Source organism: Halichoerus grypus, chromosome 6, assembly GCF_964656455.1.
Source record: "Halichoerus grypus chromosome 6, mHalGry1.hap1.1, whole genome shotgun sequence".
Classification (NCBI taxonomy): Eukaryota; Metazoa; Chordata; class Mammalia; order Carnivora; family Phocidae; genus Halichoerus; species Halichoerus grypus.
The window spans coordinates 80,842,495-80,862,305 of record NC_135717.1 but is presented as its reverse complement, the minus strand read 5'-3'; the positions used below and the strand labels follow the sequence as shown (position 1 = coordinate 80,862,305).

The following is a 19,811-nucleotide window of genomic DNA, read 5'->3' as shown; positions in this document are numbered from 1 at the left end:
TGTCACATTGTCAGATACGATGGCTGCAGAATAATTGGTTTACATTTAATTGTAAAATTGAAAAATAAAATAGAAAAAAGTTCTCTAATATTGGAAATTAATTTTCTTGTGTGTTTCAATCTGTAATTTCTTTTTTTTTTTTTTTTTAAGGTTTTTTTTTTTTTATTTATTTATTTGACAGAGAGAGACACAGTGAGAGAGGGAACACAAGCAGGGGGAGTGGGAGAGGGAGAAGCAGGCTCCCCGCAGAGCAGGGAGCCCGATGTGGGGCTCGATCCCAGGACCCTGGGATCATGACCTGAGCCGAAGGCAGACGCTTAACGATTGAGCATCCCATTCAATCTGTAATTTCAACTAGGAAGTCATCACAGGCTTATAAAACTTCTCAAGTGATTTACCTGAATAAATTATGGTGACTTTATATATTATTTCTAATCTTTATATATTATTTCTAAGATCTAGGCACTGTGCAAAATGCTTTAGATGATGTCTTAGCCTGTTCAGGCTATAACAAAATACCATAGACTAGGTGGCTTAAACAGGAGAAATTTATTTCTCCCAGTTCTGGAGGCTTAGGTAGTTCAAGATCAAGGTGCCAGCAGATTTGGTATCTGGAAGACCTGTCTCCTGGCTTATAGACATTGCCTTCTCAATGTGCGCTCCCATAGCCTTTCCTCAGTGTGTGGTCCTGGTGCGTCTCTTCTGGAGAGAGAGTTCTAGATACTAATTCCATCATGAGGGCTCCAACCTCATGACTTCTTCTAAACCCAATGACCTCCGAAGGCCCCACCTCCGAATATCATCACATTGGGGGTTAGGGTTTCAACATACGAATTTGAGGAGACACAAACATGCAGTCCATAACAGATGCCTTATCTCATTTGATTCTTACCACAGCCCAACAATTATTACCCCCTTTTACAGATGAGGAAAATAAGTGAAATAACTTGTCTAAGGACAAGCTAGAATTTGAAGTCATAGCTCCACTCAAAAGCTCTTAACCACTGTACTAAGCTCTCTCCCTATTTGGAACCTCTTTAAAACCCTGCCATTACTAAGTTCATGGTCTCTTTCAGTTCACTTTTGTAAGTTTATTTACATGAGGGGAAAAAATAGCACTAGTATTATTCCAAGACATTTTAATTCATTGCATACAGTATTGAAAACAATGCTTTTGTGATTCATTTTTTTCCCTCCAGAGTAACTAAAAAATTGCTAGCATTATTTATTTTAAAACGTGACTTTCCAGATTGCTTCCTAGCAATTCTATAAAATGTAATAATAATCAGGGTATGCTTCTTCTAGATAATCCATTTTAATCCAGCAGAATCTAATAACATTTATTACCTTAAAAACATTCACTTAAGACTTTAGGTATACGTGGTATTAAGATAATGTTTTGAGTGGCTGATGTGAAATTTCTTTAATTGTAAAAGTATATTAGGACCAAATCACATGTATTTCTTGTGACTGACTTGATAGTCTGTCCCAAAGTAGTAAATTTAAAATGATGTTCTGGTTTGCTCCCGGCTCTCATTTGCTTTGCATTAGAAAACGTTGGGACCAGCAAGATGAGAATAATCTGTTATTTTGAGGGTTGTCATAGTTAGGAAAATTTAAAACGCAAAAATCATAAGCAAATTGATTTAGTAATTTTTTCCAGAGAAATACTCTTCTGCATACCAGATCAGCATTTTTACTATATTGCATAGGTTGGTACATTTTCATAACAGTTCTCCTCTCAACCTTTTATTTTCCTATCTAGTAAAATATTAGAACATTCCCTGTCAGAAAGAACTTGATATTTTGACATTTGTCACTCCGTATGGGTTTAGCTTTGCTGTTCAGCTGCATTGAGGCAGTTTATTCCTTTCTAGGTGGGATACCTGCAGTATGAGTCATTGTCACCAGGTAAAGAGTTGAAGCTGTGTCCCTGAGGGAGACAAAAATTTTATTTAGTCCTTTATTATGTAGCCAGTAAAACTGTGACTATATTTTTAGAGTAAGAACGAAATATAGGTTAGATTTATATAAGTATTCTTCCTCTGGGGAAGCTGCATTAACTTATTAATTATCTGCATTTACTGGTACTTCATACTTTTTTTTTCTATTGTGGAATAGTTTTTTTGTAGGAGTTTGGGTTTTTTTTTTTTTTTTGTAAGATTTTTTTTATTTATTTGACAGAGAGAGAGATAGCAAGAGCAGGAACACAAGCAGGGGGAGTGGGAGTGGGAGAAGCCGGCTTCCCGCTGAGCAGGGAGCCCGATGTGGGGCTCGATCCCAGGACCCTGGGATCATGACCCGAGCCGAAGGTAGACGCTTAACAACTGAGCCACGCAGGTGCCCTGGTTTATGTTATTTTTTGAAATGTCCTTTGGTCAAATCTCTTGATGGGGTTTTGCTTTTTTTTTTCTTTGTAAACATAAACAATATTTAAATACATTTATTTTTTTTCTTAAGATTTTATTTATTTATTTGACAGATAGATAGAGAGCATAAGTAGGCAGAGTGGCAGGCAGAGGGAGAGGGAGAAGCGGGCTCTCCGCTGAGCAGGGAGCCGGATGTGGGGCTCGATCCCAGGACCCCAGGATCATGACCTGAGCCGAAGGCAGCCGCTTAACCGACTGAGCCACCCCGGCGCCCCGAAATACATTTATTTTTACAACAATTTGTAGTTTATTCTCCACATACCCAAACTGTTAGCTTGAAAGGGAAAAATAAGCTAGGTTCCTCTTGAGGTAGGTGATTGTTGTAAAGGTTAACAGTATAACTTAAGACAAGTTAGACTTCACTGATAGCTATGGAAGTTCACCCAATTCATTTACCCAATGCATGAGCAGAAGTGACACATTTTCTTATTTCTCTTTTCATTTTAATTCCACTTTACATCTTTAAAAGACAGTTTCTTAGCACAGTATAATAATTTTTTCTGTTTTTTTCTGTTAGGGCAGACTGTTATATTCGTTTTTTCTAAGTGTCTTCAAGATAATGTTCAGGTTGTTAGAATTATCACACCTGACATACTGAGCCAATACCTAGTTAGATAGAACTAGAAATATAATAAAATTTCCTTTCATCTTAATCCGAGAAAATGTATATTGTATCATTAACTGTATCATTAGCTCTTGCATTTCTGACACATTTAGGATGAAATGTTCGTGCAATTTCTTTTGTTGAATTATTTATTAGTCTTTTTTTCCTCACTGTTAATTTGCTGCTCTTAGCAAACCAGATTTAAGATACAAAAATTTAAAGATACTCATTTATCGGGCGCCTGGGTGGCTCAGTTGGTTAAGCGACTGCCTTCAGCTCAGGTCATGATCCTGGAGTCCCGGGATCGAGTCCCGCATCGGGCTCCCTGCTCGGCAGGGAGTCTGCTTCTCCCTCTGACCCTCCCTGCTCTCATGCTCTCTCTCTCTCATTCTCTCTCTCAAATAAATAAATAAAATCTTTAAAAAAAAAAAAAATAAAAAAAAAAAAAAAAATAAAGATACTCATTTATTGATATTTAAAGATACTAAATCTTTAAAACTTAAAAATGGCAATGATACTTTTTATCCACTAGAGGGAACATGCATAATGTAAAATATTAATCTATTTATATAAAAGTTTGTATTTATAATTGTGTCGCAGTTATTTCTGCTTTAATTAAAAATTTTACTTGCAAGCACCTGGCCCCCAATAGTTATAAAAAGTTATTGGGGTCACCTTCATTAGAATTAATTGAGGACTAAATGGTACCGAATATTTAATACTAGGAGGTAAATACAGAAATGTATAAATAAATGTATAACATATAAATGAGTTTTATTTATCACGTACATATAAGTGTCTTAATCAGTTGTTATAAGTAAGGATAAATTCTCTTTTAAGAGCGATTACATTAATTAGACTGATAGTAAAATCCTTTTCCTTTATGTCTTTATTTCATTCTTTTCACATTTGTTTGAAATATATTTTAGAACAAACTTTTTAAATACGTTTATATTAGAAGATAATTTTTTAATTTGAAAATTTTTAAGAACTTACTTATTAAAACATACAGAAAAGACAACAAACTGTAGGTGTACAATTCAATAAGTTTTTATAAAGTAAGCACACCCATGTAATCATCACTCAGCTCAAGAAATGGAATATTTCCAGCACTGCAAAAGGCTCCCCCGGGTCTTCTTGTCACAGCCCATCTCTCCCATAAATAACTGGTATCTGCACTTCTAATACCAGTGATTAGTTTTTCCTGTGGGAAAACCATGTTTAATTTCTGCACAAATGAAGAAGGTAAGGCTAAAACATACTTTAGAATGTATCTTATATTCCTCTATAAGGAGAACTTTGTGACTTAATACCAGTTTGATTCTTAGAACCTAACTGACAGCTTCGGCGATACTATAAGCTAACTTTCAGAGCTTGAAGTCACTTTAACTCCTGTGCGTATAAGTAGAAAATGTATTAAAGCTGGAGTCAGAGTATCTTCTTTGAGGAAATCTGCAGATGAGAAAGGAGTCTAGTTTCAAGCATTAGTCATGGAAATTGAAAGATCGCCTAGATTTTGACTGCTTTCACTTATGTGTTAAATTTAGATCAAGATCTAGCTGTACAAATGACGCATTATATGACATTATCATTATTCCCACATCCCCATTTCCAGGGCTTCAGAGTGCTTTCTAGGTATTACAGTTGCTGTGCCTGGACATCTTCCTATAAAAGAAAAAATTTTATTTTCACTTCGTAGAGATTGTTTAATGAATCTGAAATGGCCATACCCCTTAAAGATATCATGAATATTATCTGATCTGCTCATTTATGTTTTAGACAAGGCATTGAAATGGAAAAAGTGATGCAGGAATTGGGTAAATCACTGACAGATCAAGATGTAAATTCACTGGCTGCTCAGCATTTTGAATCCCAGCAAGTAAGTGAAGTGCAATGATTTTTAGATACACAGTTGCATTTTCTTTCACTTATGTTTGTAAAAAAAAAAAAAAAAAAATTGACCACGTGGTGTACTCTCTCTTTTGAGGACTTAGAAAATAAATGGTCAAATGAATTAAAACAATCAACTGCGATCCAGAAGCAAGAATATCAGGAATGGGTGATAAAACTTCATCAAGACCTAAAAAACCCTAACAACAGCTCCCTCAGGTATTAATCATCTATTGTTCTTGTTAGATGAAAGTTCATTGTTAGTAAGAGTTTGTATGTATTATAAAATTGAATCTTTTAGTTGTAGCTATTTTTAAGTTACCAATGACAGTTCAAGATAATTTTATACTTCTAACACCTTTGGTATTATCTGGATTTGTGTGGATTATTTGGGAGGGGGGTTAATTGGTTGGCTTAAGATAGTGATTTGCCCCCTTAGAACTTAGCTATAAATCTCTTAGGTGTGTATATCTAAGTATCCCAAGTACAGTCTCTTGTTCGTTTTAAATTGGTTTCTGTTCAGTGCAATAAGCATTGGATGAATGCATCTTAAATGCCAAGCACTCTCTAAGCAGAAAATCAAAGAAGATGCCTATGCATGTGGAGCTTATATTCTAGAGAGACTGACCTATAAATAAAATAATACTGTGTAGAATGATATGTGCAGTCAGAGAAGCATGTGCAAGGTAGAAAAGGAGTATATACACAACTAATGAATCATTGAACACTACATCAAAAACTAATGATGTACTATATGTTGGCTAATTGAACTTAATAAAAAAAAGAAAGGAGTATAGAAGACTTATGTAATTCATAACTTGTACAGTACCTGATGGCCTAAATGCATTGTATTTCATATGTTGCCCTAGAGCTTGACAATGCTTATGTTTTTTCCTGGCTGTATACTCATATGTTTGAGAATTTCTTTCTTTCAAATCTTCAAGTATATTCAACTGGAAATGTACTTAGAACAGTATGATAATCCTGTTTCCAGCAGTTGCCTGGAATCTGCTCCAAACATTTAGAAATAGCATTTTATTTGTGTAATGTCAGTCTCCCCTCTAGTCTTGCCTTGGAGACAAAACCCATGTGTGTTTTTTCTACTGTTATACCCAGATCCTTGCCAAGTGTCTACCTCTTCACACTGGCACATAAGACATGCTCAATAAGTATTTATAGGATGGGTGGACAAATAGGCAGATGGATGAATTATCATTTAGCTGTTTACCTGATATCTCTATCACCTCTTATCCAAATATTATAATCTGTCATTTGCCTTATTTTCCCAAGACAACACCTTAGAAATATTTAAACAAGTTTTTATGATTAGAAATGGGGTAACATCCTTGACACTGACATATTTGACTATACTCCTCATTTCAAATAAAAATAATGAACAAAAAATTTAAAAAAATAATGAGCACAATACAAAGGGAGAGGTGGGCAGAAAGAAGGGTTGGGAACATCTGTATCCTATAATGTGTAATGGTGTTTCTCAAACTGCTGGTTGCAGTCTGCCAGGACCATTCTAGATTCTTTACTTTCCAGTCAGACCTTTAAAAATTGCAGTAAAGGGGCACCTGGGTAGCTCAGTCGTTAAGCAACTGCCTTCGGCTCAGGTCATCCCAGGGTGCTGGGATCAAGCCCCACATCGGGCTCCCTGCTCCACAGGAAGCCTGCTTCTCCCTCTCCCACTCCCCCTGCTTGTATTCCCTCTCTCGCTGTGTCTCTCTCTGTCAAATAAATAAATAAAATCTTTTAAAAAATTAAATAAATTTAAAAAATCGCAATAAAATAAGATCGAATGCAATGGAATGGAACAGAGTATGGCAGAGTAGAATAAGGGAAAAATATGAGAGCACATCATACATGAAGCTTTCTATAAATAAATGTGTGTATTAAGCCAGAATGTAAAGTATATACTGTATGTTTTGGTCAGAAATGTGGAGAGTCTGGTGATGGGCATTAAGGAGGGCACATGATCTGATGAGCACTGGGTGTTATACGCAACTAATGAATCATTGAATACTATATCAAAAACTAATGATGTCTTATATGTTGGCTAATTGAACTTAAAAAAAAAAAAAGGAAATGTGGAGAGTCACTGATTTCGGGAAGCTGAGAAAGCCCCTTGTTATAAACATTATCTCTCACTTTGCTGCTATAGTTTCAGAAATTCACTCTATAGAATCAATTCCATTGTGTACATATTGGCCTCTAGCTGATGCTGCTTTTACAAACTAAGTATTCCTAGGAAAGAATGTTTTTACTGTGACTTTGTCAGTTTTGTTTTTCTTTTAATAGCAGTTTCCTTGGGCAGCAGAAACTTGTTTTCAACTCAACTCCGTATAGAACTCCTATAAGAAGTTGATAAAAGTGGCATTTTATTTTTAGCCATTATTTTTGCTTTTTTTAAAAAAAAGTCAGGCCTACTGAAGGGTAAATTATGCAAATTAAAATTTACCTCTTTTAGGTTTACATTTTGATGAGTTTTGACAAACTTAACTGTCATGAAATCATCACTGCAATCAAGATATAGCATTTCACTTTTATACCTTTATAGCTCATTCCTTTCTCTTTCCCAGCTCCTGGCAACCTGCTCTGATTTCTGTCCCTGAAGTTTTGATTTTTTTCAGACTGTCTTATAAATAGAATCAAACTGTTATGTAGCAGTTTGTGTCTTGCTTCTTTCACTTATCATAATGCTTTTTATTCATGTTGTTTCATTTATGAATGGTTCTTTTCTTTTTATTACCCAGTAGTATTCTAGAAATTTTATAGTTAAGATTTATATGCATAAGTCATGATGTATTATTTCATATATATTATATAAGTAAATATGTCTACTATAAAATAATGAATAAACATATATATATATATGATGGTGTATAGTTTTGTTTTTCTTATGATATCTTCATTTGGTTTTGGCATCAGGGTAATAATGGTGGTATCATAAAATGAGTTGGTGGTCTGCTGATGACCCTGTCAAAGGAGTTGATATCTGTGATCATCAATTTGACATCATATTTTTATTTCTAGTACTTTAATTTCCTTTCTCTCTTTGCTTAAATTCCTTATGTGTCCTTGTGTATTGTTTTCCAATAGATCTTTTAGCATATTGATCATCATTATGTGAAAGTCTTTTTCTTTTATGCCCAGTATCAGGGTCATCTCTCAGTCTGTGTCTGTTGATTGCTTTATCTCTTGACAATGGGTTATTTGTTTCTTTTGCTTGCTTTTTTGGGTCTCTCTTTTTTAAAAGATAAATGCTTGTTGTGTGTATTAGAAGACACTAAGGTAAATAATATTTATGTCCAGAAATGAACAGGCCATTAATGTGAAGGTCATGCCACCCTAGTCAGTAGTTGAGCTGAGTTTGGTTTTTGTTCCTTCAGTGATACCACAGGCTTCATTTTCTACTGTAGTAAGCTGCAGCCACTTTGTATTTAGAATGGGGCTTTGGGTTCTAGAGGGTTTTTTCCTGTCATTCTGTTCCATCCTCACTTTCAGGAGTCTTTGTAGGCTTGTGCCACAGCATAAGGTCTCTATGCTGTTGCTCTACCCCTGAGGAATAGACTGTTGTTGTTTGTGACTTGGTGCTAGATTCATAGTTGGGGGTGGGGAACAGGTCTCTGTTGTCTTTGTCCAGCTTCAGTCTTGGGCAAGCCCTGTATCTCTAGAGCTTGGGTTTGGAGCATTCTCAGCATTTCTACCTGTGCCACTCAAGGGGCTCCCTTGTCTCCTGGACTGCCTCCAGTGTTTTCTTGGAAACACCTGGTGGAGACCAATGGAATAGAGTTTGCAAGTACATGCAAACCTCCCTCGTGCCTGAGGCTCATAGCTATTCTAAATTTACATGCTAGCCCACACTTGGCCTTTAAGAATTCATTAAAATTTTAGCGATTTCTTTTTACCTCTTTACATTACAGCAGTTCATTTCTGCCATGCTCTGCCAAAAATGAAAACTGTGTCTCCTGTCTGCCCTTGGAGGGGTGTGTTGCATTTTAGAATTGAGTTTACTTGGTTGCCATGTTACCTCAAGTTTCAGAAAAGTTAGGATTTTATAGATTATCTGGCTTTTTCTTGTTGTTAGAGAAGGAGCAGCAATCTCTTGTGGCTTTTCAAATCCTACAATGAGGATGTTTTATTAATATAAATTTATTTTTAGGTTTAAATTTGCCATATATACTAATGGACTTAGTGAGACTGAGACGCTTTGGAATAACCCCAAACATGTGGTCCAAAATGACTATTATAGACTTATATCATCTTCAGCATACCATGAAATTTGAATTTACAGTTGTGCAGTTGTACAGTGCCTCCATGGAAACCTTTTCAGCAAATAAACAAGAACAGAGTAGAGCAAAGGGAAAAGTCCTTGAATGGAAGGAGAATGTTGGCAGGGAAAAAAGCAGGAAAAGATTTAAAAAAATAGAAGATTGAATACATCAAAATGAACTTCATCTTTTTTATTATTCCTTTTATTTGACTTCTTAATTTTTATTTCTATAACTTCACCTATTTTTTAGTTTTTCCTAGAGCCAGCCTTGATATAGGATATATTATATTTTTTTAAAATATGCCATTTTAAAGTAGTAAGTTAATCACTTCATTTAATCATTCTCTTGGGCCACATGAGTTGATATTCTAATGACTGGAAAGAATAATATGCAATACTTACTGTAAAGAAATAAAAAAACAAGTAGGAATTTTAAGAACTTCTGGTGTTTATGATTCTTCCTTGTTACCATGGATTAAGGAGTAGTTTAGGAATAAATTAAGTGGTACTCTCAGCTTTCGTTTTGTCTCATTTCATTATAAAGCTTTCTTTCCTTCAAGAAAAGTTCCTGACAAATAGACCAAAAAAGCATATGAATAATTTTATTAATTTCAGTGAGGAAATTAAAGTTCAACCAAGTCAGTTCAGAGAATCTGTAGAAGCAAATGGAAGGATTTATGAGGAGCAGAGAAAGTTGGAAGAAAGTTTTACCATTCACTTAGGTAAGTGGATTCATTTTTTGCAGGAGTAATTTATTATAACTTGGGAAGCTTTTTTTATGCTGTAAGAGAAAAATCCCTAGCATATGAGTACAATGTACCCATGTTGTTTTTAATTATAAATTATATCCTGCTCCCAGCAACATGCAGAAGAATGAAACTGGACCACTTTCTTACACCATAAACAAAAATAAATTCAAAATGGATGAAAGACCTGAATGTGAGACAGGAAACCATCAAAATCCTAGAGGAGAACATAGGCAGTAACCTCTTTGACATCAGCCACAGCAACTTCTTTCAAGATATATCTCCAAAGGCTAGTGAAACAAAAGCAAAAATGAACTTTTGGGACTTCATCAAGATAAAAAGCTTCTGCACAGCAAAGGAAACAGTCAGCAAAACAAACAGGCAGCCTACGGAATGGGAGAAGATGTTTGTAAACAACATATCCGATAAAGGGTTAGTATCCAAAATCTTTAAAGAACTTATCAAACTCAACACCCAAAAAACTAATAATCCAGTCAAGAAATGGGCAGAAGATATGAATAGGCACTTTTCCAAAGAAGACATCCAAATGGCTTACAGACACATGAAAAGATGCTCAACATCACTCAGCATCAGAGAAATACAAATCCAAACCACAATGAGATACCACCTCACCCCTGTCAAAATGGCTAAAATTAACAACACAAGAAACAATAGATGTTGGTGAGGATGCCAAGAAAGGTGAACCCTCTTGCGCTGTTGGTGGGAATGCAAACTGATGCAGCCGCTCTGGAGAACAGTTTGGAGGTTCCTCAAAAAGTTAAAAATAGAACTACCCTACAATCTAGCAATTGCACTACTAGGTATTTACCCAAAGGATACAAAAATACAGATTTGAAGGGGTACATGCACCTCAATGTTTATAACAGCACTATCAACAATAGCCAAACTATGGAGAGAGCCCAAATGTCCATCAACCAATGAATGGATAAAGAAGATGTGGTAGATATATGTACAGTGGAATATTACTCAGCCATCAAAAAAATGAAATCTTGCCATCTGCAACAACATGGATGGAGCCAGAGTGTATTATGCTAAGTGAAATAAATCAGTCAGAGAAAGACAAATACTATATGATCTCAGTCATAATGTGGAATTTAGGAAAGAAAACAGATGAACATATGGGAAGGGGGGAAAGTAAAAAAGGAGAGAGGGAAACAAGCCATAAGAGACTCTTAACAATAGAGAACAAACTGGTGGTTGATGGAGGGAGGGGAGTGGGAGATGGGCTAGTTGGGTGATGGGGATTTAGGGGTGTACTTGTTGTGATGAGCACTGGGTGTTGTATGTAAGTGAATTCTACACTGAATTGTATGTCACTGAATTCTACCCCAGAAACCAATATTGCACTGTGTGTTAACTAACTAAAATTTAAATTAAAAAAAAATTATGTCCTGCTTCTAGAGTTTGTTGGCTACACATTTTCTGTTTTAGCTAATATTTATTTTTTAAAAATAGAAAGGTCAAATCTGAATAGTTATCAGAATGGGAAATTGCAAGGCCTATTTCTAATTATTTGTAGCACAGATTTATCTGAATTCTTGTCGTAGAGATTTGCATCCTGTTATAGTGGATTTTTGCAGCTGTCTGAGTTTCTTTCTGGGACTGTTGCCCACCCCCCAGGAGCCCAGTTGAAGACCATGCATAATTTGAGATTGCTGAGAGCAGATATGCTGGACTTCTGTAAGCACAAAAGAAATCATCGAAGTGGCGTGAAGCTCCATCGACTCCAGACTGCCCTATCGCTTTATTCCACGTCTCTGTGTGGCCTGGTTTTACTAGTAGATAATCGAATCAATTCATATAGTGGTATTAAAAGAGGTAAGTTAACATTACCATATTTCCTTCATTAAATTTCCCCTTTAATACCATTCTTACAAAGAAAGGAATTACAGAAAAACAAAAAATTTAGCCCTGGTATTCTAGCAGCCAAGCAACACACATACCCAGCCATGGCTATTTTAGATTTCTTTCATACTTCAGCATGGGTAAAGTGCTTCAGGATATTTACTTTTTCTTAAAATTCTATTATATCATAAGTAATGCTCTTATAGGATTCTTGCTTCAAGGCATAACAAAAAGAATAATCAAGACACAAATGTATTCAATTCAGAAGCAGATCCTGGCTCAGTGTATTTTAGTTCATCCCTTTGTCCTTTCTTCCTAGGTTTTTTAGATAACATATTTCTTAAATGTTCTAGGTATAATTCTATGTTCCCTCTGTACAGTTCACTTTGTATGATTATTTTAAAAACTTTATATATATTGAAATGTGTAACTTCTTAAGGAAGCTTGAATAGAGTTTATTTCCCATCATAAATAAAAGAGCTTTCTTGTATTTTTCAGCATTTAGGGGACTGGATTATGATTAAAGTAACTATTATTTAAAGAAGGTTTGGAATTATCTGAAAATTTCCTTGTCTATTAATTGTTTGCTCTTTTGAGTGATTGAGAGATTAGGTTTCTGATTCAAACAAAACTGCTGTCCCCTAACTTAAGACATAAGTATTGAAAGGGCAAGTATAAGAAATCGTACTTGTGAATTTTATATTTTATTCTGCTAGCTCTCATTGTCTGTAAGTAAATACTAAATATTTGATAGTTCACCTATAGAAGTTCATACATGTTTTGGGTCCTTTAGATTTTGCCACAGTTTGCCAAGAATGTACTGACTTCCATTTTCCCCGAATTGAAGAGCAGCTGCAAGTTGTCCAGCAGGTGGTACTTTATGCTAGAACCCAACGAAGGAGTAAGTTGAAAGAATCACATGGTCAGTAAAACTAAATTTTTCAAAATTTCACTTTCAGTGTATTCTGTCCCTAAGCACTCTAATAGCATGTGGACCATTATTAAAATACAGAAAGTTGTATTGGTGGAAAAGTGGAAGAAAGAAATTAAGAACAAAATTCAAGATCTTTAGAAGCTTGACTTCTGTTCTTAATTTTCTTCTTTGCATGACTTTGTTCAATAACCTTAGCAAAAACTGTCTTTAAATTTAAATTCTGTAGTTACACTTTAAAGTACTCAGTGGAAAGTTGGTGGTCTTTTGATCCAAGTTCTGTATCTCTAAAGTGGACATAATTACTACCTCAAAGGGCACTGAAGTGATAGAGTAAATGTTAGCACAAAATATACTTTTTAAATGTTCTATCTTTGATCCCTCTTAGGTAGTAGGAAGTCAGTTATAAGACTTGTTTTTGATTGTTCTTTTGAAAAATTACTATGTCCAGAACTATGTCCTGTTTTTTTTTCATATTTATCCATAATATAAATATCCTTTCTAACTATTTGAGAAATTTGCTGGAAAATTATTTTTAAAGCTATAGAAAATGTTTGTGGCATCTCTCTGTAGATTTCTATTTATTCTTAGACTTAAGGGAAGATTGGGTAAAGGAAAGAACTTTGGCTCAAATTACAGAGTTCTATTTTTTAATTGAAAAATATAAGTTTAAAAAGTAGTTTCTTTATAAATTAAATTGGCATCGTAAGTTTTAGTTAAGAGCTAAATATAAGGGTAATATCCATTCAAAAATATATGTAAGTTGCGTGTTTCTTATTTTTCAGACATTTCATATTATATCACAGGCATAAAATAACAGTGTATGTTCTTATTTGGCTTTAATGCATACTCAGTATTTTATTTTATTTTTTTAATAAAAACTTGATGTCTTGCCCAAAAAATAAAATATGGCAAGTTTTTAAAGTGTGGCTGGTCAAACTTTTAAATCTTCCTCTGGTACTTGGATGTCTATTTTATTGGTTTGTTTTGCAACTGTAGTGTTTAAAAGAAACCATCATAGTACTTTTGGTTCATATGTTTTGTGTTTTGTAGTAAGCAAAGAGATATTGTTTTATCTTTGCTTGCTGTCTTTGTTCCTCTCCCAATGTAATTTGTAGAATTTCTCCCTTTCTCCTGATGCTAGAAGGTAGCTCTCTAGACTTACCTTGATTAGCATTCACTATGGTTTCCATATTCAATAGACTTCTAAAAACTTGTTTTATTTTTTAATCATTTCCTAAATAGGTAAAACAGTCTCAAGATTCACAATTTAAACTGTACAAAAGAGCATACAGTGAAGGTCTTCATAATTGTCCGCCAGCCATTCAGGTCTCCCCACCCCGCAGAGGCAGCCAAGGCTGCCTTGTACCTCCAGACCTATGTCTATGTGTGTATCCATGCGTGTATGTGTGTGCCTGTATTTATTTTTCCTTTTTACACAAGTAGCATCTTTCTCTGCACACTTTTCCGTACTTTGCTTTTTTTACTGAATATTTATTTATTTTGGCCATCATATCATATCAGTGCATAAAAAACATCCTTATTAGCTTTCCACTGCCCCATAGTAGTCCATTGCAAGGCATCCTGTTATTAATCAGTTCCATGGTGGACATTTAATCTGTCCCAACATTTTTGCTACTATAAGTAATAACGCATGAATCACCTTATGTGTATATCATTGTGCGTGTGTGAGCATATCTCTAGGAATAGACTCCGAAAGAGAAATTACTCGGTTAAAGGGTACATACATTGGTAGTTTTGATAGTGTTAGCTGTTGCTCTCCATAGCCTCACCCCTAGTTTATATTCCCACTCTAGGGAACTGTGGCTTTGCTGTGACACTGTGTGTCACATATGACAGAGCCAGGCTGTGTGAGGAAGTCATAACAGAAATGTATCCTAACATAACAAAGGACCTTTCAGAAAATTCCAGTGTGTCCTCTTATTCTTCTACCATCTTCTTCCTCCATCTCATTCAAACTAGCAGTGATGTAATCAGAAATATCTTAATATTATTCTTAGTAGTGACTAAAAGCATGAAGATTGAGATCATGACAGGTGTGGGAGAAGGAGGAGGATTCTAAGTATATTTATGAGAGATAGAAAGTGTGCAGCAAATGACAGGAAGTTTTCAAACCACATACGGTTAAGGCAATGTGTGTAAATCATGGTATTATTTTGTTCTTGTTCAAGCAACTATTTTGTGGTTTAAGTGAGTCAGTGAAACAAGCAGGTCTATAAAAGACAACTTTCTGAAAGGAACCCACATGTTGTCATAGAAGAGCTCAGTGAAAATACTTTCTCTGTCTTTTCCTCTTCTGTGCACACCCACATATTTGTTCTACACGTTTACATCCTGATACTCAAGTACCTGTTTATTCTAAGGCATTCCATTGTTTTCCTTACTGTGTTCATTATATTAGAATCTTTATGTTTCTACAATCCACGATAACAAGCCAAAAGCAATTTTGTTTTCTGTGTACATGTTATATACATTTTTTTAAAAATGAAAAATAGTAATTTTCTTAATATTACAAGGTATTACCATTAAAACATGGAGAGGGGAATGGGCTATGAACTGTTCTCTCTTATTCACTTAGTAGGCATTGTGTTTGTTCATACCCCATGTAAACAAAATTGTTAGAGTCCTTATTTATCATTTCTTTTGTTTTCTGTGCTATGATCAGACATTTATTCAAAACTTATCAGTTGCTGGGGTGCCTGGGTGGCTAGATGGTTAAGCGTCTGCCTTAGGCTCAGGTCACGATTCCCAGGTCCTGGATTGAGTCCCATGTCCGGCTCCCAGCTCAGTGGGGAATCTGCTTCTCCCTCTCCCCTTGCTTGTGTTCTCTCTGTCTCTGTCTGTCTCTCTCTCAAATGAATAAATAAAATCTTTAAAAAAAAAAAAAAAAGCCTATCAGTTGTATCGCTCTATATGAGAGACAGACTATTACATTAAATATAGATTCTGGCAACACAGAGCCTCCTCTCTCTGCCTCTTTCTCCTTCTATTGACAAAATATTTTACAAGGTACAATGATATAATCAATTATTCCGAGTAGTCACTAAGTAAAAATACTAAATTACTTTCATTCAGAACATTTTTGAAACCATAATTGCCCTTGGTATTTTCAGTTTACTCATTTGAAGTTCTGACTGTTTTCAAGTGATACTCTGATGCTGATAGCCATTCCAAATAGTTTTGTATTTAATTGGAATACATATACACCATCTTAAAGATAGCTGCTTTGAATGCTAATATTCATTCTGCATTTTTGAGTTTTGGTAGAAGATACATCTGAATCTTATAAGAAATCTATTAAAAATACATGTACAGGGGCGCCTGGGTGGCTCAGTCATTAAGCGTCTGCCTTCGGCTCAGGTCATGATCCCAGGGTCCTGGGATCAAGTCCCACATCGGGCTCCCTGCTCAGCAGGAAGCCTGCTTCTCCCTTTCCCACTCCCCCTGCTTGTGTTCCTGCTCTCGCTGTCTCTGTCTCTGTCAAATAAATAAATAAAATCTTTAAAAAAAAATACACGTACATATGTAAAATAATTTGTGTCCAAGTATAATAATGTATGGTCAATTGTGATTCATTTTACCAATATTTATCCTTCTAAATAATATCATGCCTTCCAGAAAGAAAAAACAACTATTGAATATCTAACACAAGAAGTTCCCATTTGAAACAAAGTCTCACGTATCTATTTGAAATAAATTGTATATGGTGTCAGATAAGAAGTAACAGATTTCAGAATGGGCTGAATATCAAGTGATTCCTGGTACTACTAACCATTGCTTGTAGTCCTGAACAAGTTATATCAGCAACAGTGACTCAGATTCTAAAAATAAAGATGGCCACTCTACAACTATCTAATGAAGTTGTTTTATGTGTAGTTAATTTAGTGCCCTGAACCTCCCAGATGAAAAATAGGGTACTGCCAAGTCAAATGTGGTTAAGCCCTTAGGGTTTGGAATCTGGGTATGTGAGTTCAAGACCTGGTTCTGCCACTTACTGTGCATCCTTGGTTAAGTTACTTAACTTATGTAACCCTCTGTTCCCTCATATATACAATGAAGATAGTAACAGTATCTACCTCATGAGGTTGTGTTTTAGGGGTTTTGTGAGAATTAAATGAGATTATGCATGTAAAACATGTATCAGAATGCCTGGCACCTAGCTATCCTTAGTAAATTTTTGCTGTTATTTTGATTGTTTGGGGAGCAGTAGAATTAAATGTGTCTTCATATGTTGTTATGTTCTTTCATGTTGTATTATCTCATGAATAGATTCTGGAAACCGAAATGGAGGAAATGATGATAAGGCTAAAAATGCTGACAGAAACTACTTAAATATTTTACCTGGTAAGTAGTATTTTATTTGAAATTGCAATTTTCTTATGATCACATCCATGGAGATCATAGATTTGAAATAAAAGTTCTTATGGTGTATACATTATAAGAAGTTTGTCAATGTATCACTTTGAAACAACATTGTATCTACAGAATATACTTTCACAGATGTTCTGCAATTTAAATCTTTATTCTTATACTAGTACTGACTTTCTAGATCCATACAATAAAAATTGTCCAGACAATTGCATAAATTTAATCCCATTTGCTATTTTAAAATTCTTCTGTTATACATTGTTTCTTAGTTTCTTAAATGAAGCAAGAAGTCATTTTTACTCTGAAATATAAACAGTACTAGAGACGGAAACAGTTGAACTTGTGGAAAGAACATGAGTCATATAATTTAGAATCTTTCTTATTTCCACCTCCCCATAACTGTTCCTGTTTCCCATTTCTTTAATTTCCTTTGTTATTTTCAGATAGATTATTTATCAAATGGAAATTCAGGCTCTTGATCCTCTTCCAGATTGAATTCACTCTGGTGATCCTTGTAGTGTTCAGATGACAGAGTATAGCAAGGAAGGCGTATCTGTTCACAAGCATAAAGTCTTTTGAGCTAACTAGTAAAGTTTGCATTTTCCTAAATAACTAGGTTGTTTCCTCAGTGTTTCTACCCCAGATTTTCTACATGTAGGTCACATTCCATTTAATAAGCAAATAACATGTCGCTTTCTGGTATTCATCTTGTCAGTCCCAGTCAGTCAGCTTGTGGTCATCAGCTTCCGAACTCCCTCCCGCCTTCAGAGATTCTACCTTCGTGGGTAATGTTAGAGGCAGGATTGCATCACCACATGCTGTTTCCTCCACTTTGTGGAACAGGAAACTGTCCTCCTCTCTATCTAAAAATATCTTCATTGAGACAGGATTTATTGTATTTCTCTGCACAGATCCATAATTTAAATCATCCATATTTTGTGGCTTTCTTAAAATGTGCCAATCTCATTACCTATTCCGGAGGTACTGATGTGTGGGTTTTTTTCAACTTGCCTCTCTCTTGCTATATTTGTTTCCTTCCTTGCTCCTTTTTGGGAAGAGCCTATAGGTTAGTATCACATTATTACCACCAAATCAGGAGGCTATGTCATAGTCCGCATTAGAAAAGGAGTATCAAACTATTGGGTTAGATATGCTGACAGCATCTGAATTTCCATTTGTTAAAGGATGCCAACAGCAAGAAAGTTTACCAGAGATGAAGAAAGATCCAAATCACAAATGCTTTTAAGTTTTCAGGTTGAAAAAGAAAACAGTTTTATTTATATATTTATTACCAGGAGGTTTGCTCTATCATTATCTAAGTATTTATGGTTTATATTATCTAACTCTCACAACAGCTTTGTAAGAAAAGCAGTCAGGCATTATTTTTCTCATTTCTTACACGAAGTACAGAGGATCTATAAATCAAATTGATTTGCCCAAGATCACTCAGCCAGTAAGTGCTTAGAGACCAGATTTTCTCAATACCCAATCTAGTCCTTCTTCTGCTATATCATATTATTTTGATGACCACTGCCAGCTCCATGATCCCCATTTCACTACTGGGTAAAATGAGGCCAAGAGACAAGTCATGTAAGGTCAAACAAAGCAGTGCCAATTTGGGGATTAGGAGCACCTGACTCGTTCACTAAGTCATCTGCCTCACCACTGGACCATAGCCCATATTTAATGCTGCCACTCCCCTCATCTCAATGATCAGTTAGAGTTGAGGAGGTAATATACTTCACTGGGCCCAGAATGATACTGTCTCATACAGTCTGCCAGGTTTCTGATAGGCAGTCTGCATCTTTTATTGCCTTCCAGGGAAATTGTAGCTGTACTCTTCTTTTTATCTTTTATCTTAAGTCAAAAAAAAAAAAAAAAAAAAAAGGCCCTTGCATGGGGCCTGTTAGTGGCATCCATGGATACAGCTTACGAACACTGGTAACTACAGATGAGTAAACACTGTGCTAATGTATATCAAATATTTTTAAGCATACTCTGTGTTTATAAATCAATATAAGTAAAATCCTAAGATAATGACTTTGAAGCAAGGGGAAGCAGAATTTGTGAGGTCAGGGGTTAGTGATGGAAGTGTAGTTCTTAGAAGCAAAGCTTTCCTAGAATTTTCATATCAGAATTTCCAGGGAGGCATGTGTGTTTGTAAAAACATATTCTTTATAAGCTTGTATATTTTACATATTTATACTGAGAGAAACTGTAGAATATAAAGGCCGATGGCTAGTGTGGCTACATAGAAAATGGAGTGATTATAGGAAGCATGGATTTTAAGGCTTGTCTATAAACATTTGTTGATCAAGTCATTCAACAAATACTTATTAAGTACCTTCTATGTACCAGGCACTGTTCTGTGTGCTGGAGATAGAACATTAAACAAGATAGACAAAATCCCTGTAGTCATTGAGCAGAAACAATGGTCTCTTTGATAAAAAAAACTTTTGCACAGTAAAGGAAATAGTCAACAAAACTAAAAGGCAGCCTACGGAATGGGAGAAGATCTTTGCAAATATCTTATCAGATAAAGGGCAGGTATCCAGAATCTATAAAAGAACTTACCAAATTCAACACTCAAAAAACAAAAAATCCAGTCAAGAAATGGGCAGAAGGCATGAACAGACATTTCTCCAAAGGAGACATTCAGATGGACAACAGACGCATG

At 35.3% G+C, this 19,811-nt stretch overlaps 1 protein-coding gene across 2 annotated transcripts in view; it reads left to right on the top strand.

Moving 5' to 3' along the window:
- The window catches only part of FERRY3 (FERRY endosomal RAB5 effector complex subunit 3), a 46,192-nt gene that overhangs the window by 12,866 nt on the left and 13,515 nt on the right, over positions 1-19,811 (top strand). For both annotated transcript variants that reach the window (XM_036082119.2, XM_036082123.2), the window contains 6 exons: positions 4,813-4,912; positions 5,021-5,142; positions 9,818-9,924; positions 11,590-11,787; positions 12,608-12,736; positions 17,036-17,110. In XM_036082119.2, coding sequence (XP_035938012.1) covers positions 4,813-4,912; positions 5,021-5,142; positions 9,818-9,924; positions 11,590-11,787; positions 12,608-12,736; positions 17,036-17,110 — 731 coding nt within the window. The remainder of the gene's footprint in view (positions 1-4,812; positions 4,913-5,020; positions 5,143-9,817; positions 9,925-11,589; positions 11,788-12,607; positions 12,737-17,035; positions 17,111-19,811) is intronic.